This window comes from Oncorhynchus clarkii, chromosome 23 (genome assembly GCF_045791955.1).
Source record: "Oncorhynchus clarkii lewisi isolate Uvic-CL-2024 chromosome 23, UVic_Ocla_1.0, whole genome shotgun sequence".
NCBI lineage: Eukaryota > Metazoa > Chordata > Actinopteri > Salmoniformes > Salmonidae > Oncorhynchus > Oncorhynchus clarkii.
The window spans coordinates 33,326,381-33,351,350 of NC_092169.1; the positions used below are offsets into that span (position 1 = coordinate 33,326,381).

At 43.5% G+C, this 24,970-nt stretch overlaps 1 protein-coding gene across 3 annotated transcripts; it reads left to right on the top strand.

Annotated features, from left to right (window-relative positions):
• Window positions 1-102: 102 nt before the first annotated feature.
• LOC139381075 (voltage-dependent anion-selective channel protein 2-like) lies at window positions 103-24,927 on the top strand. Of its 3 annotated transcripts, none has more exons than XM_071124304.1 (9): window positions 103-234; window positions 4,716-4,787; window positions 20,441-20,490; window positions 20,599-20,751; window positions 20,830-20,882; window positions 21,113-21,340; window positions 21,605-21,755; window positions 23,798-23,855; window positions 23,947-24,927. In XM_071124304.1, the coding sequence occupies exons 2-9, from the start codon at window positions 4,721-4,723 to the stop codon at window positions 24,036-24,038; spliced, it is 852 nt and encodes a 283-aa protein (XP_070980405.1). In that variant the 5' UTR covers window positions 103-234; window positions 4,716-4,720; the 3' UTR covers window positions 24,039-24,927. The 3 variants fall into 3 exon arrangements, with proteins under 3 accessions (XP_070980405.1, XP_070980403.1, XP_070980404.1); XM_071124302.1 differs by lacking the exon at window positions 103-234 and adding an exon at window positions 1,772-1,957; XM_071124303.1 differs by lacking the exon at window positions 103-234 and adding an exon at window positions 1,839-2,195.
• The last annotated feature ends 43 nt before the right edge of the window (window positions 24,928-24,970 follow it).

The window sequence follows — 24,970 nt, forward strand, 5'->3', positions numbered from 1 at the left end:
AGAGGTAGTCGTTTGGGCTAAATTATAGCTCGGCTATGTACAGGTGCAGTAATCTGTGAGCTGCTCTGACAGCTGGTGCTTAAAGCTAGTGAGGAGATAAGTGTTTCCAGTTTCAGAGATTTTTGTAGTTCGTTCCAGTCACTGGCAGCAGAGAACTGGAAGGAGAGGCGGCCAAAGAAAGAATTGGTTTTGGGGGTGACCAGAGAGATATACCTGCTGGAGCGCGTGTTACAGGTGGGTGATGCTATGGTGACCAGCGAGCTGAGATAATGGGGGACTTTACCTAGCAGGGTCTTGTAGATGACATGGAGCCAGTGGGTTTGGCGATGAGTACGAAGCGAGGACCAGCCAACGAGAGCGTACAGGTCGCAATGGGGGGTAGTATATGGGGCTTTGGTGACAAAACGGATGTCACTGTGATAGACTGCATCCAATTTGTTGAGTAGGGTATTGGAGGCTATTTTGTAAATGACATCGCCGAAGTCGAGGATTGGTAGAATGGTCAGTTTTACAAGGGTATGTTTGGCACCACCGCTAAATAGCTAGCCATTTCACATCCGTTACACTGGCAATGGAAACATGGCTTAAATATATTGTAACGACCCTGGGTTTATAAGCGCGGAAATCGACTCTGCCGCACGACCATGCTTTTGCGGCACAGTCGATAGCGCCTGCTGTTTCATTACAATACGGTTCTGGCGCTACATATTAAGCCAAGCGCCATGGTTGCTATGGTGAGGATAAAGACTGCTTCCAGTTGCCAGATAAATTATTCGCGAAGACAATTGCATTAAGTTAATAAATACATTCATTTGCCAGTGTTTTGGTCTTGTATTAACTTAATGCTCAAATATGGACTTAAAAATAATCAAATTAACGCATAACTCAGGTCATCCTACTTTGTTCTAGACAGGCAAAAAAACGAGCAGCTACATTTACAGGGTCCTGAGGGTTGTTTTGTTGTTGCGGTTTCTCCATAAAGATAGTTAGAGGACGCAACATTGTATCTGTCTCATTGTTGCCTCTGTGAGAGCATGAGCAGTGCCACAGAGTTTCTAAATCCAGAGGCGCAACATCGTGAGACTTGCGAAACAGACCAGGCTGGGGTTTGAAAAGTCAATGAGAGAAGTGAGAAATTCTTCCTTCGTTGTTAATTTTCTCGAAATCTAAAGGCAACCTAGATTTGAGCCAATTTCTTAAGTAGTTCAACATGTTATTACTCCAACCTTGTGAAAGTGACAAACTAACACATTTTCATTTAAGTCAAAGACAACTTTATATCGAAAGAGTGCCTTTGATTTGACGGCCTGCTTATGTACAGTTCTGCGTCGTTAGACTCGATTAGACTCCATTTTGAAGTAGTCCCATTTTCTTCTACTACTTCTGAGTTGGCAAACAAACTGAAAGGGTGCATACTGCCACCTGGAGTGTGTTTGAAAAGGTATAAAAGTCAATGTTGGCGATTTACTGCCACGAGTATAATTCATTGGCTGATCCCTCCTGTTGACATGGAAGTAATTATGTGAACCTTCCATAACCTATATGACGTTCCACCAAGTTGACTACTTCAAAATGGTGAAAGTCCTCAATAGTGCTGCCCATGCTAAAATGGGTTTTTGGGCACTAGAGTCAAAGATGGTGGATGAATGAAGACAGTTCACTCAGGCTGTTTAGCACCGGAAAAAATGGTCAGATCCTGTCTACTTAAGGCTCTCCCAAAGACACCAATACGATAACAGCTGGGTCTGGTCTACTTAGTTCATTGACTTCCATTGAAACAGAAATTGAAGGAGTGGGATGTCCCCCTGCCTCTTCTAGAGACCTCTATATAGCTCTATGGGTTTCTCCTTCATCGCCCTCCAGCTGGACAGGACTGTATCGCGACGCGGTGTCAGAAACAGCTTGAAAACAAGTCAAACCAACTATCTGCACCAACGCAAAGCTCCAAGCAACCGAGGTGAATTTATAATATTCCTGCAAAATTTAGCTACAGTAGCTAAGTAACGTTAGGCCTAAATGTCAGCCTTTTTTTTCTAGTTACAGTAGCTAACGTACGGTGTCTTTTTGGGCTAACGTTAGCGAGCTAGCTAAAGAGCCATTAGCTAAAGTCAAGACGGGGACATGGCCAGCCAGGATCCAGCGAAGAGAAACGTGTAGCCAGCTAGCTAAAGTTTTTTCCCTTGTCAAGGATAAAGGCAAGTCATGGTCGTTGACGACATTGTAAATGTGCTTTTTTCCCCAACATTTTTTAACCCTGTCTGTGATGTGATAATTTGTTAGTTAGCTAACGTTAGCTTGACTTTCATTTGAACAAGCCGCCACTGTCAGTCATTGGAATGATCTAGGCAAGACAATGCAGAGGCGTAGGAGTGCTAACATCGATGTCAAGATGGCTGCTGCTTGCGGATAACCATGTTCTTCAAAGCTTTTTCTTCTCACCTTTATTTAACCAGGTAGGCTAGTTGAGAACAAGTTCTCATTTGCAACTGCGACCTGGCCAAGATAAAGCAAAGCAGTTCGACACATACAACAACGCAGAGTTACACATGGAATAAACAAACATACAATCAAAATTACAGTAGATACATCTATATACAGCATGTGCAAATGAGGTAGGATAAGAGAGGTACTGCAATAAAGGCCATAGTGGCGAAGTAATTTCAATATAGCAATTAAACACTGGAATGGTAGGATGTGCAAGTAGAGATACTGGGGTGCGAAGGAGCAAGATAAATACAGTATGGGGATGAGGTAGATTGGATGAGCTGCTCTGACAGCTGGGCTTAAAGCTAGTGGGGGAGGTAAGAGTCTCCAGCTTCAGAGATTTTTGCAGTTCGTTCCAGTCATTGGCAGCAGAGAACTGGAAGGAGAGGCGGCCAAACGAGGAATTGGCTTTGGGGGTGACCAGTGACATATACCTGCTGGAGCGCGTGCTGCTATGGTGACCAGTGAGCTGAGATAAGGCTGGGCTTTACCTAGCAGAGACTTGTAGATGACCTGGAGCCAGTGGGTTTGGCAACGAGTATGAAGCGAGGGCCAGCCAACGAGAGCGTACAGGTCGCAGTGGTGGGTAATATGTGCTTTTGGTGACAAAACGGATGGCACTGTGAAAAACTGCTCCAATTTGTTGAGTAGAGTGTTGGAGGCTATTTTATAGATGACATCGCCGAAGTCGAGGATTGGTAGGATGGGCAGTTTTACGAGGGTGTGTTTGGCTGCATGAGTGAAGGAGGCTTTGTTGTGAAATAGGAAGCCGATTCTAGATTTAATTTTGGATTGGAGATGCTTAATGTGAGTCTGGAAGGAAAGTTTACAGTCTAACCAGACACCTAGGTAGTTGTCAAAATATTCTAAGTCAGAGCTGTCCAGAGTGATGATGCTGGACGGGCGGGCAGTGATCAGTTGAAGAGCATGCACTTAGTTTTACTTGCATTTAAGAGCAGTTGCAGGCCACGGAAGGAGAGTTGTATGGCATTGAAGCTCGTCTGGAGGTTATTTGGTTGTAGGCCCGGCAATATCCCTTCAATTGTTTGCAAGGTCCTATGCTGAGATGATCATAAATTCCCTATCTAATCATTTACTGGGTGGTGGATTATACTGCCACTAGTCAATCAGTGATGACAAGCAAACCGCAACATGCATGTTGTGGCAATACCATCTTTGTCATATACTTGCTGCAATAGAGCTCGCCAGCTTGTTGTCCTAAAACCCAGAAAGTAGTTATCTGGTTGGTTCAGCAATCCCTATGGGGAAAGAATAGGGTTTTGGGATAAATGCTGAAATAATGCCTGCTGTTGCCTGGAAACCCAACATTGAATTATATGTTGGGCAGAATTTAGCTCTACAAGCCAGAATGTTGAATAAAATTACATTTTAATGTACTTTACCGGTTGTCTGTGTATTTTGGTGGTAGGAATGTGAGCCAATATATCCACAGGAAAGTAGGATTACATCAACTTTTCAAAGCGCTGGTAGTGTGTTCAGATTTCTATTACCTGAAGCATGCACACTACATACAAATACATGCATACTTGCCAAGCTCTTGCATGTGTTTTACATGGTTCTGCACATGCTTCAGGTGATACAAATTATCAAGCACTACCAGCGCTTTGAAAAGTTGATGTAATTATACTTTCCTGTGGATATATCGACCCCACATTATTACCCCCAAAAGGACCAACTGCGCAGACAACCGGTAAAGTACTTTAAAATATAATTTTATTCAGCATTGTAGTATGTAGAGGTCACGCGAGGAAACTTTCCTGATTCAAACGTTAATTTCTGCCAGACATAGAATTCAATGCAATTCAACGTCAAGGTTTCCAGACAAGGTCTGTACTTTACAGACCGGAGCTTTTGTTTTTTTTCTAGTAGATGGGCTACTGTTAGTAAGTTAACATGACTTTTGTACTTATTTGTACTTTACATAAATGCTTTAAAATGTACAAAGTGACGTTAATCTTCATCAGCTATCTCATAGAACAAAACATATAAGATCTCCTAAGTCTGTTTACCACAGACCTTATTTTTGGTGTTTATACAAAAAACCTACAAAAATGGCTTTCATTTCCCCATAGGCTTTGTCCAAAGAACCATGGCGGAGTTGATGCCTACAAAAAGGCGCCATTACTATTTCACTCTATAGGCTACATGCTGAACTCAATCAGTAGTACTACAATAGCTAGATTTCTCATCTTCCATTTTTCTTGTCACAGGTGTAATGGCAGTGCCTCCATCATATGGTGACCTTGGCAAATCTGCAAAGGACATCTTCAACAAAGGATATGGTAAATGTCTTAACTGGTTGGTTTACCCCTGTAGAAATGACGAGAGTGACAAACATGTATGTAACAGGGACCTCTTGTGACGGCTTGAACATGAAGCATCACTTTGGCCTCTCTTACGCCCTAATAGGCTAGTGGCCGTTCCTTAAAAAGGGCTTTAGTTTTTGACATACCTAACCGAGGTATAACAAAGCATATCTCTAAGGTCTCCCATTTCATGGGTGGTTGTGTAAAAATATTTTACTGCAAAAGTGGTTAAATGTATAGATATTGTGACACCCCCTTAACACAAACAGTGCAGGGGGGATACAAATAGTAAATGATCTGCCCTTTATACAGTACACCTACAAACAGCATTAGGATATGTTAAAGCATTTTGGAAATATAAACCCACAGATGCAATAAGCAGAAATATCAACTATGAATATTTATGATGAATGTAAACTTCGCTTTTTGGTAGCTGTTCAATAGAGGACTTTCCAAAGTTGTTCTCATTCAGTGCTGTAAGGTACTGCGTGACAAACATGCATACAGTTACACATGTATTTTTATATTGTAGTTATTGTAATCGGCTCTAAGGCAAGAGGGGTCAGACACAATATATACACTGCTCAAAAAAATAAAGGGAACACTCAAACAATACAATGTAACTCCAAGTCAATCACACTTCTGTGAAATCAAACTGTCCACTTAGGAAGCAACACTGATTGACAATAAATTTCACATGCTGTTGTGCAAATGGAATACACCACAGGTGGAAATTATAGGCAATTAGCAAGACACCCCCAATAAAGGAGTGGTTCTGCAGGTGATGACCACAGACCACTTCTCAGTTCCTATGCTTCCTGGCTGATGTTTTGGTCACTTTTGAATGCTGGCAGTGCTTTCACTCTAGTGGTAGCATGAGACGGAGTCTACAACCCACACAAGTGGCTCAGGTAGTGCAGCTCATCCAGGATGGCACATCAATGCGAGCTGTGGCAAGAAGGTTTGCTGTGTCTCTCAGCGTAGTGTCCAGAGCATTGAGGCGCTACCAGGAGACAGGCCAGTACATCAGGATACGTGGAGGAGGCCGTAGGAGGGCAACAACCCAGCAGCTGGACCGCTACCTCTGCCTTTGTGCAAGGAGGAGCAGGAGGAGCACTGCCAGAGCCCTGCAAAACGACCTCCAGCAGGCCACAAATGTGCATGTGTCTGCTCAAACTTTCAGAAACAGACTCCATGCGGGTGGTATGAGGGCCCGACGTCCACAGGTGGGGGTTGTGCTTACAGCCCAACACTGTGCAGGACGTTTGGCATTTGCCAGAGAACACCAAGATTGGCAAATTTGCCACTGGCGCCCTGTGCTCTTCACAGATGAAAGCAGGTTCACACTGAGCACATGCGACAGACGTGACAGTCTGGGGACGCCGTGGAGCATGACCGGTTTGGCGGTGGGTCAGTCATGTTGTGGGGTGGCATTTCTTTGAGGGGCCGCACAGCCCTCCATGTGCTCGCCAGAGGTAGCCTGACTGCCATTAGGTACCGAGATGAGATCCTCAGACCCCTTGTGAGACCATATGCTGGTGCGGTTGGCCCTGGGTTCCTCCTAATGCAAGACAATGCTAGACCTCATGTGGCTGGAGTGTGTCAGCAGTTCCTGCAAGAGGAAGGCATTGATTCTATGGACTGGCCCGCCCGTTCCCCAGACCTGAATCCAATTGAGCACATCTGGGACATCATGTCTCACTCCATCCACCAACATGCACCACAGACTGTCCAGGAGTTGGCGGATGCTTTAGTCCAGGTCTGGGAGGAGATCCGCCACCTCATCAGGAGCATGCCCAGGCGTTGTAGGGAGGTCATACAGGCACGTGGAGGCCACACACACTACTGAGCCTCATTTAGACTTGTTTTAAGGACATTACATCAAAGTTGGATCAGCCTGTAGTGTGGTTTTCCACTTTAATTTTGAGTGTGACTCCAAATCCAGACCTCCATGGGTTGATACATTTGATTTCCATTGATAATTTTTGTGATTTTTGTTGTCAACACATTCAACTGTGTAAAGAAAAAAGTATTTAATAAGAATATTTCATTCATTCAGATCTATGTTAGGTATCCAATACACACTCACACTGTCTAGATATAAAACAAAAGGAAGACTCCTAACTATTGGGCAAAGTTAATTTCCCACCCTGGATGCAACCAGACATGACAAGCTACAACCATGTTTACAGGCCTGAGTTTCAAAGTTTTGTGGTGTGATGAGCACCACCTCATCCTCAATGTAAAGAAAACAGAGGAGCTGGTGTTTTACCCCAAATCTTGTCTGTGACCACGTGCCTGTGGTTGTCTACAAAGCCAACATAGCACAGGTTAGTTCGTACAAGTACCTGGGTGTACACATGGACAATGTGCTGAGCTGGAATGTTCAAGTAGTGTCTGCTGCAGAGTACAACAATGCCTCTATTTCCTACAGTGACTCAGGGTTTTTGGAGTTGATCAGAAAAGAATGCTCCTGTTCTACCATGCAGTCATAGAGTATCCTGATATATGGCGTCAGTCTGGTTTGGCAATTTATCAGTCCAACTGAAATCCCACCTGATACAAACTGCCACGAATGTAATGGGCGTGAGGCAACATCCTTCCCTGCAGACTATTTCTGAACTGACCGTTACCAGACCAGCGCAGAAAATTATTTCAGATCCCTCCCATGTACTTCACTCTGAGTATCAAGCAGACACAATAGGGTCCCTACATGTAAGCTGAACAGGTATAAGCACTCCCTCATTCCCATGTCCATCAAATACCTAAACGGTAATAGGTAAAATTATGAGCTTGCTTAGTACAATACTGACAGAATAAGGGAATGTGCGAAGTATTATGTATGTGGCTATATGAGAAGTGTATGATAAGGGAAATGTGCAATTTATATTGTGTGTAATGTACAGTGTTTATTTTGTATACAGCAGTAATGTGTGTGTACTGTCTTAAGACAATTTTCTCCTATCCTAAGTGACTAAGGCAGGTGTTCACTACAATGAACCAACAACCTGACACTCATTGTCAGGTTGTGACTCATTGTCATGAAACGCCATCAACTTAGTGGGCCATCACATGTCATAGGAATTGCACCTCTCCAAGAATTGTCCTCCCATCCTATATGCAAAACCTTAAACAGGAAGTACCTGTGTTAAGGACTGTTTTAACGTTGGTTTGACCAATCAGAATCTACGCTTGAAGATTGGTTTGACCATGCGGACTGGGAGGTGTTCCGGGTTGCCTCTCGTATTGAAGTATACACTCACTCGGACTGGGTTCATCAGGAAGTGCATTGAGGATGTTGTTTCCTCTATGACGATTTAGAATTTATCCAAACCAAAAACCAATTCAATGGGCCAGACACAAGAAGTATGTGGCAGAGACTTAAGACAATCACGGATTAAAAAGGGAAAGCCAGCCACGTTGCGGACACCGACAGCTTTCTCCCGGACTAGCTAAACACCTTTGCCCGCTTTGAGGAAAACACTGAGCTACCGACGCAGGGACACCACTGCTCACGAGGACTGTAAGCTCTCGTTCTCCGTGGCCGACGTGAGTAAGATATTTAAGCATGTTAACCCTGAAGACTTTCGGCCTAGATGGCATCCAAAGCCGTGTCCTCCGAGCATGTGCAAACCAGCTGGCTGGAGTGTTTACGGACATATTCAATCTCTCCCTATCCAAGTCTCTCACTTGCTTCAAAAGATGTCTACCAGTGTTCGTGTACCTAAGAAAGTTAACATATCTGAACAGCCGACACCTTTGTCCCGCTACATTTTGAATACCGCCCCAACAGATTTATTTATGGCGCAATCAACATGGCACTGCACACTGTCCTAGCCCATATTGACAAGAGGAATATCTGTCAGAATGCTGTTCGTCGACTACAGCTCAGCCTAGTGCCCTCCAAGCTGTTGTGACTTTTGGCTAATTAATATTCTAGATAATTTACTGATTAATTATTCCAGCAGTTAATCAGATTTTTTGATACATTTATTTATCCTGAGGGGCATCTTCAAGGGTTGGATATCAAGTAAAAGTTTTTGTCATGTGTGCCAAATACAACTGGTGTAAACCTTACAGTGAAAGGCCCTAACCAACAGTGCAATTTTTAAGTAAAAATGAGGTATTAGGTGAACAATAGATAAACAAGGAAATACAATTTTTTTAAAAACTGTAAAAAGAGTAGCGAGGCTATATATATATATATATATATATATATATATATACATACATACATGCATGCATGCATGCATGCATGCATGCATGCAGGCAGGCACCGGTTGGTCGGGCTAATTGAGGTAGTATGTAAACTCAGCAAAAAAACAACATCCTAGGGCCTCCCGGGTGGCGCAGTGGTTAAGGGCGCTGTACTGCAGCGCCAGCTGTGCCATCAGAGTCCTGGGTTCGCGCTCTGTCGTAACCGGCCGCGACCGGGAGGTCCGTGGGGCGACGCACAATTGGCCTAGCGTTGCCCGGGTTAGGGAGGGCTTGGTCGGTAGGGGTGTCCTTGTCTCATCGCGCACCAGCGACTCCTGTGGCGGGCTGGGCGCAGTGGTGGCCAGGTGCACAGTGTTTCCTCCGGCGCATTGGTGCGGCTGGGTTGGATGTGCGCTGTGTTAAAGAAGCAGCGGCTTGGTTGGTTGTGTATCGGAGGACGCATGACTTTCAACCTTCGTCTCTCCCGAGCCCGTACGGGAGTTGTAGCGATGAGACAAGATAGTAGCTACTACAACAATTGGATACTACGAAATTGGGGAGAAAAAGGGGTAAAATTCAAAACAACAAAAAAATAATAATAACAACATCCTCTCACTGTCAACTGCATTTATTTTCAGCAAACTTAACATGTGTAAATAGTTGTATGAACATAACAAGATTCAACAACTGAGACACAAACTGAACAAGTTCCACAGAAATGGAATAATGTGTCCCTGAACAAAGGGGGTCAAAAGGGGGGGGTCAAAAGTAACAGTCATTATCTGGTGTGACCACCAGCTGCATTTACTACTGCAGTGCATCTCCTCCTCATAGACTGCACCAGATTTGCCTGTTCTTGCTGTTCCCACTTCCACCAAGACACCTGCAAGTTCCCGGACATTTCTGGGGGGAATGGCCCTAGCCCTCACCCTCCGATCCAACACGTCCCAGACGTGCTCAATGGGATTGAGATCCGGGCTTTTTCCTGGTCATGGCAGAACACTGACATTCCTGTCTTGCAGGAAATCACACAGAATGAGCAGTATGGCTGGTGGCATTGTCATGCTGCAGGGTCATGTCAGGATGAGCCTGCAGGAAGGGTACCATATGAGGGAGGTGGATGTCTTCCCTGTAATGCACAGTGTTGAGATTGCCTGCAATGACAACAAGCTCAGTTCGATGATGCTGTGACACACCGCCCCAGACCATGACGGACCCTCCCACCTCCAAATCGATCCCGCTCCAGATTACAGGCCTCGGTGTAACGCTCATTCCTTCGACAATGAACACGAATCCTATCATCACTCCTGGTGAGACACAACCATGACTCGTCAGTGAAGAGCACTTTTTGCCAGTCCTGTCTTGTCCAGCGACAGTGGGTTTGTGCCCATAGGCGGCGTTGTTGCCAGTGACGTCTGGTGAAGACCTGCCTTACCACAGGTCTACAAGCCCTCAGTCCAGCCGCTCTCAGCCTATTGCAGACAGTCTGAGCACTGATGGAGGGATTGTCTGTTCCTGGTGGGACTCGGGCAGCTGTTGTTGCCATCCTCTACCTGTCCCGCAGGTGTGATGTTCGGATCCAGGGCAGGTGTTGTTACACGTGGTCTGCCACTGCGAGGACGATCAACTGTCCATCCTGTCTCCCTGTAGCGCTGTCTTAGGTGTCTCACAGTATGGACATTGCAATTTATTATCCTGGCCACATCTGCAGTCCTCATTCCTCCTTGCAGCATGCCAAAGGCACGTTCACACAGATGAACAGGGACCCTGGGCATCTTTCTTTTGGTGTTTTTCAGAGTCAGTAGAAGGGCCTCTTTAGTGTCCTAAGTTTTCATAACGGTGACCTTAATTGCCTACCGTTTAAGCTGTTAGTGTCTTAACGACCGTTCCACAGGTGCATGTTCATTAATTGTTTTATGGTTCATTGAACAAGCATGGGAAACAGTGTTTAAACCCTTTACAATGAAGACCTGTGTAATTATTTTACAAATTCTTTGAAAGACAGGGTCCTGAAAAAGGACTGAGTTTACATGTAGGTATAGTTTAAGTGACTATGCATATTTGGTAAACAGAGAGTAGCAGCAGTGTAAAGAGGGATTGGGGGGGGACACACACACAATGCAAATAGTCCGGGTAGCCAATTGATTACCTGTTCAGGAGTCTTATGGCTTGGGGGGTAAAAGCTGTTGAGAAGCCTTTTGGTCCTAGACTTGGCACTCCAGTACCGCTTGCCATGCGGTAGTAGAGGGAACAGTCTATGACTGTGGTGGGTGGGGTCTTTGACAATTTTTAAGGCCTTCCTCTGACACCGCCTGGTGTAGAGGTCCTGGATGGCAGGCAGCTTAGCCCCAGTGATGTACTGGGTGGTACGCACTACCCTCTGTCGTGCCTTGCTGTCGGAGCCCGGGCAGTTGCCGTACCAGGCAGTGATGCAACCAGTTCATGCTCTCGATGTTGCAGCTGTAGAATTTGAGGATCTGAGTACCCTTGCCAAATCCTTTTAGTTTCCTGAGGGGGAATAGGCTTTGTTGTGCCCTCTTCGTGTCTTGGTGTGTTTGGACCATTCTAGTTTGTTGGTGATGTGGACACTTGCTCAACTACAGCCCTGTCGACGAGAATGGGGGCGTGCTTGGTCCTCCTTTTCCTGTAGTCTACGATCATCTCCTTACAGGCTGACTACACAAAATAAAGTCTAAGTCTATATTCAATTATTGCACCCACACTACTCATGCGCGCCAACGATCGTCTGCGTTGGCAAGGGCTAAAATAGAAGTCCGTTCTATTTGTGACGCAGATCGTGTGCTGCAAGTCCTGCCTCTCCCATCTCCTCATTGGTTTATAGAAGCAGGTACCCACGTGCCATCTCCTCATTGGTTATACCTACGTGGGTGACTGAAAGAGAAACAAGGTCAGTGGCGGTAATGCACCTAATTTATGAAAGTTGACAATCGCAATTTAAAGTCCAGAGAAGAAAAGGCCTGGAAGGAGGAGAGATGACTAGAAACAATTAGGTTGACCGTTTTATGTGTGGCTTAATTGTCGGAGTAGAGGACCTTGTGCATTTCGGGTAAAATAACAACTCAATGTTTATATCCCAGGACAAATTAGCTAGCAACAGCAAGCTAGCTAAATTGCCATAAATGTTTAATGCTTTTTGACCTGTCACCAAATTTAATGTAATTGGTTCAGTTTGTTTTGATATTTTAACCTGTGTGTCGTAATCACGTTTGGTGTGAGGGGGCAAAATACATTTTGCATGATGGCGCACGCGCGCAGCTGGTTTCAGTTCCGTGTTAGCCTTGGTTACGTTGAGGGATGGGTTGTTATTCTGGCACCACCCGGCCAGGTCTCAAACCTCCTCCCTATAGGCTGTCTCGTCATTGTCTATGATCAGGCCTACCACTGTTGTGACGTCTGCAAACTTAATGATGGTGTTGTAGTCATACCTGGCCACCCAGTCATGGGTGAACAGGAGGAACATGAGGGGACTGATCACTCACCCCTAAGGGGCTCCAGTGTTCAGCGTGGCAGATGTGTTGCTACCTATCCTCACCACCCGGGGGCGGCCCGTCGGGAAGTCCATGATCCAGTTGCAGTGGGAGGTGTTTAGTCCCAGGGTCCTTATCTTAGTGATGAGCTTTGAGGGCACTATGGTGTTGAACGCTGAGCTTCTCACGTAGGTGTTCCTTTTGTCCAGGTGTAAAAGGGCAGTGTGGAGTGCAATAGAGATTACATTATATGTTTGGGGGGTATGCAAATTTGAAGTGGGTTTAGGGTTTCTGGGATAAAGGTGTGAGCCATTACCAACCTTTCAAAGCACTTCATGCCAACGGATGTGAGTGCTATGGGTCTGTAGTCATTTAGGCAGGTTGCCTTTGTGTTCTTGGGTACAGGGACTATTGTGGTCTGCTTGAAACATGTTGGTATTACAGACTCAATCAGGGACATGTTGAAAATGTCAGTGAAGACGTTGGTCAGCACATGCCCGGAGCACACATCCTGGTAATCCGTCTGGCCCTGCGGCCTTGTGAATGTTGACCTGTTTAAAGGTCTTACTCACATCGGCTGCGGAGATCTTGATCACACAGTCGGCTGGAACAGCTGATGCTCTCATGCATGCGTCAGTGTTGGTTGCCTCGACGCGAGTATGTAAGTGATTTAGCTTGTCTGGTAGGCTCGGCAGCTCACGGCTGCCACTGGGCAGCTCACGGCTGTGCTTCCCCTTGTAGTCTGTACTAGTTTGCAAGCCCTGCCACATAAGACGAGCGTCTGAGCCGGTGTAGTACGGTGCAATCTTAGCCCTGTATTGGCGCTTTGCCCGTTTGATGGTTCGTCAGAGGACATAGCAGGATTTATTTTATAAGCTTCCGGGTTAGAGTCGTGCACCTTAAGCGACAGTTCTACCCTTTTTGTACGTACAGTCACTGTGGGGGGTACGTCCCCGATGCTCTTATTGATAAAGCCAGTTGTGGTGTACTCCTCAATGCAATCGGAAGAATCCTGGAATATATTCCAGAATGTGCTAGCAAAACAGTCCTGTATTTTAACATCTGCTTCATCTGACCACTTTTTTAATAGACCGAGTCACTGGTGCTTCCTGCTTTAATTTTTGCTTGTAAGCAGGAGTCAGGAGGATAGAGTTGTGGTCGGATTTACCAAATGGAGGGCGAGGGAGAGCTTTGTACGTGTCTGTGTGTGGAGTACAGTTCATCTAGAATTTATTTCCCTCTGGTCGCGCATTTAACATGTTGATAGAAATTAGGTTAAACTGATTTGAGTTTCCCTGCATTAAAGTCCCCGGCCACAGCCTCTGGGTGAGCTGTTTCCTGTTTACTTATTTCCTTATACAGCTGACTGAGTGTGGTCTTAGTGCCAGTGTCCGATCTGTGGTGGTAAATAAACAGCCACGAGAAGTACAGATAAACTCTCTTGGGAAATAGTGTGGTCTACATCTTATCATAAGATACTACACTTCAGGCAAGCAAAATCCAGAGACTTCCTTAGATTTCGTGCAACAGCTGTTTACAAATATGCACAGACCCCCCCCCCCTCGTCTTACCAGAGTGTGCTGTTCTATCTTGCCAGGGCAGCGTATATCCCGCTAGCTGAATGTCCATGTCATCATTCAGCCACGATTCCGTGAAACATAAGATGTACAGTTTGATGTCCCGTTGGTAGGATATTCGTGATTGTGCCTCGTCTAATTTATTGTCCAATGATTGTACGTTGGCGAGTAATACTGACGGTAGCTTTCCCACTTGCCTTCTCCGGATCCTTACGAGGCACCTCGCCCTGTGTCCTCTGCACCTGCGTCTCTTTCTCCTGCCAATAACGGGGATGTCGGCCTTGTCGGGTGTTCGCAGTACATCCTGTGCTTCCTGCTTGTTGAATAAAACATATTTGTCTAATCCGAGGTGAGTGATCGCTGTTCTGATATCCAGAAGCTCTTTTTTTTTTTTTTTTTTTTTTTTTTGCCGTAAGATATGGTGGCAGAAACATTATGTACAAAAAAGTTACAAATAATGCGGGGGAAAAACACATAATAGCAGAATTGGTTAGACGCCTTTAAAACTGCTGCCATTTGTTCCGGCGCCATTTTACTGCTATAGTTAATTCAAGGGTTTCTCTATCGGTAGTTATCATTAACTGTTAGTGTTAATACAATCAACAATATAATCAGTCAATTTTGCTATATACTCATTCTGGACCGTCGTCAAGCTCTGGAACCTCAAGAACCCAACCGCTCACAAATCATAAATTGATTTTTTTTTTTACTATATTAACTACCTCACTTTCCAATTTATTTAACAGATACAACAATTATTGAGGTGAAAATATTTTGTGACCTGTAGAGCTTATTATAAATTAACTTCCATACTAGGCTCAGGCAAATGCAATAGTTAATTCACAAGACTTTTGAGGATGATGTGGTCTTATTTATTGAAAGAGAAAATGTAACGTTAGGAACACCTGATTTTTCCATTACCGACTGACCAGGTGAAAGCTGTGATCCCTTATCGATGTCACTTGTTAAGTCCTCTTCAATCAGTGTAGATGAAGTGGAGGAGAAAGGTTAAATAATTATTTTTTTTTAGCCAATTGAGACATGAGCTGTGTTCGAATACCCATACTGACATAATGTATACTACATATTTAATGAGTGTATATACTATTAGTTAATTTTAGTATTCTGTAAACGAACAGTATCCTTTCAGATGAGCGTACTAGCTCTTCGCCGGTCCACTGGATGTTGAATCTGTTGCTATGCAACCTCTTGCTAGCTAGTTAGCATAACAAGTTAGTAGTGATGGGCTGGCTCGTTCGGCTCAGCTCATCAGTCGGCTCTTTTGTCTCCCAAACGGCTCTTTAAAAAAATGTTTTGTATTTTTTTCAAGTCAAACAGTTTGCTATAGTTTATGATTGGTGTTAAAATAATTTTAGGTAAATTATTCAATGAGTTCATACTCTACCATAACCGCAATGTATTTAAAAATGCATTGGTTTGTTATGAAAAATAATGCTATTAAACATTTGCATTTAAGTAAAACTTTTTAATGTATATTAACAAAGTGCATATAAATCTAACCATTCAAAATGAATACAATCTGAACAGCATAATAGAATATTGCACCATATCAAAGAAAATGAATAACAATGTGCAAATCTGCAGCATCCTACTTAAATCATTAAACTGGTCACTCTTTTCTTGCACACAACAATGTTGACCATATTTTGCCTTTGTGAGATTTGCATTCAGAAATGCAAGCTGCCTCACTTTCGAGGGGCTGATGCAGTTTCTTTTCTCAGTAATTATTTGTCCCGTTTTCGAGAAGATCCTCTGAGGGAACGAATGTGGCCACTATGCAGAGTCTCCCTGTCATGACTTTAGTAAGCCGTGGGTAGACTGAGGCCTTGTTCTTCCACCAGCTCCGAGGATCTGCAGATCTTTGGAGGAGGGGCTCCTTCTAATAGGATCGGACCTTCATTATGGCATCTGCTGAGGGATTCCTTCGTGCTGCATCCCCAGTTGCTCTCTCGTCAAACATTATCCAAACAGCAGATGTTTGTGGCACTACTGCTGGTGCTTCTACCCCCATCGCATCCCTCTTCTTCCTGTTGCCCTGGTGCCTGAGCCAGCTGAATGCTGGGGCTGTCCCTCCCTGCTGCTGAGGTGCCTCATCAATCGCTCTGGCATCACTGAAGGATAACTCCTTAAACCTGGAGTCAAGTTCAGCGGTTTCTGATAGCACGTGATTATATTCCATTCTGTGGAACTTTCTGTACATTGCTGAACATAGGGTGTCCATCAACTCTGTCACGTCCTGTGGTTGCATTTGCTTCTCTCTGGCGGTTGGCTGTGATTCGCTGCAGACCCTTACACAGGAGTATCATTTTTGAGGCTGTCACATAGCTGAAAAAAGAGAACAATTACTTATTAGTTCATGTTTTGTCTAGTGAAACTACATGCTCATATACATATATAATACTGGATTAAATAATGATGTAGTAATAACTGATTACTGTACCCCTCTCCACTGATCTCCACAGTGACCTGCTCAAAGGGTTCCAGGACTCTGCACACCACCTCCCATTCCTCCTGGGTCAGAGCCTCAACAGGTGCATTGACAATGGCCAGGGTAGAGAGGATGGCATCATTTGACTCAAGAAACCGCTTCAACATATAAATGTTGAATTCCACCTTGTAGTGCAGTCTTGTTTAGGCCTCAGCTCAGGCATCCCCACCTCAGTTTTTCAGGACCTACTGCGCTCCTGTGAAAGTATTCCACAGCTGCTTTCACTTTGTCCTCAGTGAGCTTCATCACCTTCAGAGCATCTCTTACAATCAGGTTGATTGTGTGGGCAAGACATGGATGATGGTTCCATTTTAACATTTTCATGGCTTTGGTTATGTTAGCTGCATTATCATGAACACAACAGACCACTTTTCCATCTACTTGCCATTCTCTGGCCACTCAACAGTTCCTCTACCAAGTTCTTTGTGGTGTGTCTGTCGCTGAACTCAAAGCAGTCCAGAAGATCGCTAGACATTGAAAAATCTTCAATGAAGTGACATGTAACCGACATGTAAGAAGTGGTTACCATTGATGTCCAGCAGTCAGTGGTAAGGCAAACTGCAGTAGCTTTTTGGACTCTTTCCCGCACTGAAGCCAGTGTGCTCTCATACAGTTGTGGAATAAGTGATTTTTTTTAAAGAGTTTTCCTGCTTGGAATGGTCTACATTGGATTTAGACTATTGCTATGATATCTAAAACCTCTGTCCTCCACGAAAAATGGAAATGGAAATTAAAATGGCTGGAAATCGGTGGCAATCATTTTAGCCAATGCAATATCAATTTGGCCTTGTTTTGCTACAGTGGAGATGCTGACTCTATCACTAGTTTCTCGAAGCTCCGCTACAGCTAGCTTTACAGTTGGGTGCACAGTTCGCATATGCCGTGTAGGTTGTGCATTGAAACCGGCTTTGAGATTTTTGATTTGGCAAATTCTACACTGCTCTAACATTGCATGCATTGTTAAAATGCATCCAAATGCTACTGTGCTTCCGACTCATTTTCCAGCTGTTTTTCACAGCTGTCCTTCCCCTCTCCCCACGGCTGCTAAGTGTGCGACTGAGTGAGTTGGCTCGGCCTTCCCTCACGCGTCTTTGGTTCATTGGTTGACACTGCTTGTCTGACAGGAACAACAGGTGAGGCTGTTAGTCTGAGCAGACAGTCAGAACAAATGTGTGTGTGTGTTGTGCATTTAGGCCTATATTTAATTTCTTTATTTTTTTGAGTTCTATTCATTTAAATCTTTTGATTATTCATATCAATTTTTTATTTTTATAAATCAATTTGGCTCTTCTGATATGCGAGCCGGCTCCCAACGTTCACCTACAAGACCCGGCTCGTTCGCGAACGACCCATCACTAGTCTGTAACCGGCTGTAACTTCCGGCGCCGACAGAGATGGCCGCCTCGCTTCGCGTTCCTAGGAAACTATGCAGTTTTTTGTTTTTTTACGTGTTATCACAAGCATTTCGCTACACTCGCATTAACATCTGCTAACCATGTGTATGTGACAAATAAAATTTGATTTGGTTTATTAGCCGACAGCCGGGGCTAATGGGAAACACTTTCTGAGGGTAGCGTGTGTTTTCCTTTGAGCAGATTACAATAGCCACAAGCTAAAGAAATGTGTTACTGTAGCTGTTTGAATACTCATACTAATGGTACTATTTGTGATGTTAATTTAGTATATAGTAATTTAGGTCATAGTATGGATATAGTTATTATGCCAGAATTTCCCGGATGTCGTACTACTTTCGCCAAAATATGAATTATACAAGCAGTGAACACTATTTCAGTGCTTTTGGGGCCCGTAATGGAATTCTTCAGAAAATTAGCGTGGCTTCACATCGTTTTCAGATTTGAAGAAAGTGGCGGAAAATATGCAGCCGAAGTCCAACGAGAGCAGCAACAAATTCATTGCTTTAACTAATGTTGAGCAATGTAATAAAGTAAGTTACGTTATGTTGGCAGACAATTTGTTGGCTACGCTGTCCTTATGAACCACACAGCATCAAATCAAATTTTATTTGTCACATACACATGGTTAGCAGATGTTAATGCGAGTGTAGCGAAATGCTTGTAGGATATCATTACATATCATTACAGCAGTAACATTACCACAATGTTAGCTAGCTACCTAACGTTAGTTTGCTAATAATACATCAAACTTGTCAGTATATTAACGATATGCTGTCTAACAATCCAGCGTTTATTGACTTGATTATTCCTGTCATTCTTCGCTTAGCTAAGTGCTATAGTTGAGTTCTCAATGGACATTTGTGTGCTTCCGTAAATTTGCTCTGGCTATCTACTACGATTTCAGAGTACTCTCGTCTGAATGTACCAGACTCAGAGCGCAGAAAAACGTATTTAATTTATGAACGCTCAACACCCGTTGAATATGGCCGGTGTCCGTAAACGTCGGCAAAAAAACGTAATTAAAGAGGTGCCAGCAGCACAGTTAGTTACCAACGCTCTGGATAACATAAATACAGCCTAACCAGCTCTGCTAGGGCGAGTAAAATGGTCAGTGAGGTTCTCTCACTTGTCTGGAAGTAGCTATCCAACGTTAACTTGGGCACTTGACTGCCGTTGTAAGGTCAGAATCAACCCTACTCCTCGACCAGAGCGTCCAGTGTGCGCTCCGAGAGCGTAACGCTCTGAATTTACAAACGGACAATCTGGCAACCTTCTGAATTTAAGAACGCAACCGAAGCCGTAAAATGTCTAGCTAGTAATTTATGCTGACAAGCTAGCAAGAGGTTGCACAGCAACATCATCAACTTCCAGTAGACAGGCGACGCGCTAGTACACTCAACTGAAAGCATACCGGTCGTTTATAGTATACTAAAATAAACGAATAGTAGTGTGTGTGTACTCATTTTAAGTATGTATGGGGCGGAAGGTGGTTAGAGCGTGGGGGCAGTAACTGAAAGGTTGCTAGATTGAGACCCCGAGCTGCCAAGGTAAATATAGGTTGTTCTGCCCCCTGAACAAGGCAGTTAACCCACTAGGCCGTTATTGTAAATAAGAATGTTCTTAACTCACTTGCCTAGATAAAGTTTAAATAATGTTTTTATTGTTAGTATGGGTATTCTAACACAACTAGTATTTTTGTATTTTGTTTGGGGGGGGGGGGTGCGGGGTCAGGCACTGAATGTGAGCAAATCTGACTTTGAAAATCACTTCTTTGTAGCTGTTCAAAATAACTTTCAAAGTCAGATTTGAAGTTAACATTCATTATAAATATTCACAGTTGATATTTCCGCCAATTATATCTGTGTTTACAGGTATATATTTCCAAAATGCTTTAAGATATCCCAAATTGTATAAAAGGCAGACACTTTACTACTTGTATTCCACATTTTCGCAATATCAGCGCTTGCAATACTGGGTTGCATGAGCTTATGTGCCACCCTCTCTTCCCCCTCCAGCAAGGCACTGTTTGAGTTAAGTGGGTGTGTCACAATATCTATCAAATAAACCACTTTTGCAGTAAAGTATTTTTACACAACCGTCCATTTCATATATGGGAGTCCTTTAGAGATGTGGAAAAACATGGTTGTGTTTTGTTACCCCTACAGAAGGTATATCTAAAAAATAATTTGAAGGACTTGTCAGTAGCCTAAAAGGGAATGTTTACATCAATCCACAGAACATATTTCACACTGACAAGGCATTTCACAGGAAGGAAACATGATGACAACCAGACATTCAATTTGTTCAAGCCATGTCACAGTTGAACCGTATGGATCAGTATTCTCCATGTAGTGGTCCGTATGTCAAATATTGAAATGCAAAGGAACCTTACCATACAAAGGAACATGTGGTGGTCTGAATGTTATGATTTGTTCTTCATAAGGTTTTGGATTGGTGAAACTTGATGTCAAGACCAAGTCTTCAAGTGGAGTGGTGAGTTTGGCTATTCCATCCTGCCAGGGAATTACTGTGCATTATGCGCTTGTATAACAAAGGATAGGATAGCCTACAACTCCTAACTCTGTTGTAATTGTCCTTTAGGAATTCAAAACCTCCGGCTCCTCCAACACTGACACCAGCAAAGTCAACGGGAACTTGGAGACCAAGTACAAATGGGGTGAATACGGCCTGACTTTTACAGAGAAGTGGACCACAGACAATACTCTGGGGACTGAGATCACTGTTGAAGACCAGGTAGAGGAGAAACCAGTCTAACTCAAGTGATTTGTGAGCTTTCTATTTGGTTGTGCTTAGTTTTTTCTTCTTCCATAGATCACCAAAGGACTGAAACTTACATTCGACACCCAATTCTCACCAAATTCTGGGTAAAGTTTGTGCCTTTTTTTTTTAGTTTCAAGCATAAATGAATGTTTCTCACCAGTCTTTTGAGACCCTGGAATCGATAACATTTATTGTGTATGTTCGGCGCTGCATAATCCACCAGACTTTCTTTATTGAAAATAATCAGGGAAGACTGAACAAGAACAACCGAGATATCAGATGTTTATTAATCCTCTTTTTACCCCCATCTCTATACTTTTTTTTTTTCTAACAGCAAGAAGAGTGGGAAGGTGAAGACTGCCTATAAGCGTGAATACGTCAACCTGGGTGTGGACGTAGACTTTGACTTTGCCGGCCCGGCCATCCATGGGGCAGCGGTGGCCGGATACGAGGGATGGCTGGCTGGCTATCAGATGACCTTCGACACGGCCAAGTCCAAAATGAACCAGAGCAACTTCGCTGTTGGTTATAAGACGGGAGATTTCCAGCTGCACACCAATGTGTAAGCTTCATATCGATTGTACTTTGGAGAACTTACTGTATGTCTCGGCACTAAAGTGACAAGGGTGAATTTTTCTACCATGGTTAGAAAGAGGAGTCTCCCTTGTGCTTAAAGTTGAACTGAAATGTTTTAGCAATTGATTTTGATTAACTGAAATGCTCAAATCCACCTACAATTTATCTTTTAATTGAGCTATCAAACAAAAAGAGCAGTTAATCAGACAAGGATAACATAATGTATGTCTGCTTATTTCATATATCCCAGTAATGATGGCACAGAGTTTGGAGGGTCCATCTACCAGAAGGTGAATGACCAGCTGGAGACTGCTGTGAACCTGGCCTGGACAGCAGGCAGCAACAGCACCCGCTTTGGCATCGCTGCCAAGTACCAGCTGGACTCCAGTACCTCCATATCTGTGAGTGCTGCTCTTTTGCTTGTCTTGTTTATACGTTTTGTATGCCAGACTTTACAGCTGTGTTCAATATTCAGAGACTCTGGTTCTGTGAGATTTAGTATTTTGTTAAATGCGAATGGCTATTTTAGGAAGTAACTGGAGTTTACATTTTTTTTAAATGATGTTTTATACCGTGACAATAATAATTATCATATAACCCTTTGTATTCCAGTGTTTAAAGGAATTATCCGGTACTTTTGTATAGTTTTTAATCAGTAGTTCTGAAAGTAGCGCTCACAAGCCAAAAGTGGTCCCAGAAAATGGTGTACTACATCACATATGTGCACCACATCATTGCTCTCTCTCTGCTGTGGGTGCTTCTTGCTAGCTGTCACTCATATGGCGAGGGGCTGAAGCTTACTGGTTGAACTAGAATTGCCAGAGGGCTGGCCCACAAGGCAAAATGTAAGGAAAACAGACCTGCCAACATGCACGCATTTTGCATACCAACTACGCAATTCTCTGTCCATGTACGAGATCCGAGTTAAAGGTATGCAGATGTAACGGATGTGAAACGGCTAGCTTAGTTAGCGGTTCGCGCTAAATAGAGTTTCAATCGGTGACGTCACTTGCTCTGAGACCTTGAAGTAGTAGTTCCCCTTGCTCTGCAAGGGCCGCGGCTTTTGTGGAGCGATGAGTAACGATGCTTTGTGGGTGACTGTTGTTGATGTGTGCAGAGGGTCCCTGGTTCGCGCCCGGGTATGGGCGAGGGGACGTTCTAAAGTTATACTGTTACACAGAAATGAATAGGGCCTGGTGGGGGAGGGGGGGAAATCGAGCTGCAGCACACAGACATGAACGGCATTTGTGTCAACGGACATGGATACTTAATACATCATTATTCGACTTAGCTACCCCCTGTCTGCCCTCCTTTTTGTTGTGATGCTGAGTTTTCCGACTGCCAGCTGTACGTAAACACATGGACAAATCACTTTTCGACTCCGTGTGTTGTGGAAAAGTAAACACTAATTGTTTCAAGCTAATGTTAGCGAGCATAAGATGGACATTCAGTGGGCTCTAAAGTGCCAGCAGTTCACTCATATTTGCTAGTGAAAGAAATTAAATGCAAATACGAAAAATAACTGGTCGCATTTGTGCGAGTGTGATATACATTTAATTCTGCATCCCATTAGTTGTACTTTCCACGTAACATTACGAGGATCACTCAACCTGAGACTGTAATTATGATCCATGTCAAAAAAAAAGCATTACAAAAGTATAATCAAATCAAATCAAATTTATTTTATATAGCCCTTTGTACATCAGCTGATATCTCAAAGTGCTGTACAGAAACCCAGCCTAAAACCCCAAACAGCAAGCAATGCAGGTGTAGAAGCACCTATAATAAAAAATCTATATAAACATCTTGGCATTAAATCGAGTCGGGAGTTTAGAAGACTGCGTGATGAAGAATGAATGAGTGCCTTTGCACTAGATTGGAAATTCTATCCATTTCGAAAATCTGAATGCGCCGCAAAGAAATAGAATAGGCACCTTTTTTATATAGGCTGAAACAGCGGACTCTTCTAGCGAACAGCGTTCAGATTCTCTTTGCGGTAGCCTACTTAAGCTTCACGTAACCAGTTTGCAGTCTGTGTCGATGTGCTCATTTGTTTTTGTTTCTATGTTTTTAAAATGATTTTGCTTGTGAGCTGGCCTAGTGATTGGCCCTGTTTGAGAGGTGACAAGCGTTCCTCTACTATAGAGACTACATTTAGTTGAATCTCCTATTTGCTGCGTGCGTCTGTTACTCTAAAAAGTTGGACAGGGTTGGCAGGTCTGGGAAAATATCGTAGCACAGGTTCCAGAATTTTCCTTTTGCTTTTAAGCTAGGGATTTCATGGCTAATTGAGGTAAGACAGTAATTCTGCTCATAGATTATGCATGTATGAACTACACATTGACACATCCAGCCCAAAGCGGGAGATAAAAAAAAATGCATAGTAGTCGCCAAAGTTCCGGAGGATACCTTTAATTGTGTATTTTGTTGCTATATTTTCCAGGCTAAAGTTAACAATGCCAGCTTGGTGGGAGTTGGCTATACCCAGACACTGCGGCCAGGTAAGAACTGGCTCTCACTACTTTACAAAAGCGTTGCCAACCATCTCCAAAGTGGGCTGTTGTAGCCAAGTTGTTATTTATTTTTCTGCAGGTATGAAACTCGTCCTGTCTGCACTGGTTGATGGAAAAAGCATCAACTCCGGTGGCCACAAACTGGGACTGGGACTGGAGCTGGAAGCATAAGTATCTAGCCATCCTGTGTAGTGAAGTTGTTGTATTTAATTTAGGGAATCGCAGAATAAATTGGCCTTATGTATTTCTAGCCCAACCACCATTAAGTGATGTCTCAAAGGGATTCATCTAATCTAAAGCAACAAAAACCCCTGCCCAACAGCCCTCAGTACTGTCAGTTAGATGGATCCCCAACCCTATCAGCCACTTATTTCCTTTCATATGGTTTGTAGGCTAGTACTACTAGGTCTGCTATTTATCAAGTCATGTGTTTGTTTCTATACTGTGCTGTACCACTAGTGAAATACATCCTAAAGCGTTTTGCTTTATTGGTTTGGCTCATTGGATTGTACAGTCCGAGGGGGGTTGTATGAAGATGTATGCTTTGATTTAAATATGTATAATAATGTTATTATTATATCATATGACGATAATCCTGAACTGTTTTGCACACAGTCAAATTTATATTATACTTTATTTTCCCAACTATATTTATGTCCCATCTTTCCCTGTTTCAGTTGCACATATAGTAGCATTCGGTTAGCAACGCTTTGCCTGTTTTTGGGACGGCTCCTACTATGCTTATCAATTTACAGAGACCTTAAACGTTGATCTATTTAGCTAATATTCTTGAGGATTTGTTAACGATGCTTATTGCTTACCCACTCTGCGGTCATTCGCAGACTGGTACTATCTTGATTAACTAACCTGCTTCCTAGTTGAACATGGTAAATTTGCACGACAATGCCAAATGGGATTTGAAAAGTAAAAGCGAAACCATTGAGTGTATCCTTCACCTCCCCTTCCCATAGCTGTGTATAAATGATATGACTGGGACATTGATCAGAAACCAAGTCCACTCGTGTGTCTACCTTTACAATAAAGTCTTTAAACAAGTCAATCCTTTCTTCCTTCATATATCATGGCACCTCTTCATACAGTTG

What these genes read in the sequence shown, in the direction of transcription:
- LOC139381075 (XM_071124302.1), top strand. Translation starts at nt 1,837, where the DNA reads ATGGGTTTCTCCTTCATCGCCCTCCAGCTGGACAGGACTGTATCGCGA. An exon ending in CCAAGTCTTCAAGTGGAGTG is followed by an intron (nt 20,491 to 20,598) that starts GTGAGTTTGGCT and finishes ATTGTCCTTTAG; the next exon opens with GAATTCAAAACCTCCGGCTC. An exon ending in AGATCACTGTTGAAGACCAG is followed by an intron (nt 20,752 to 20,829) that starts GTAGAGGAGAAA and finishes CTTCTTCCATAG; the next exon opens with ATCACCAAAGGACTGAAACT.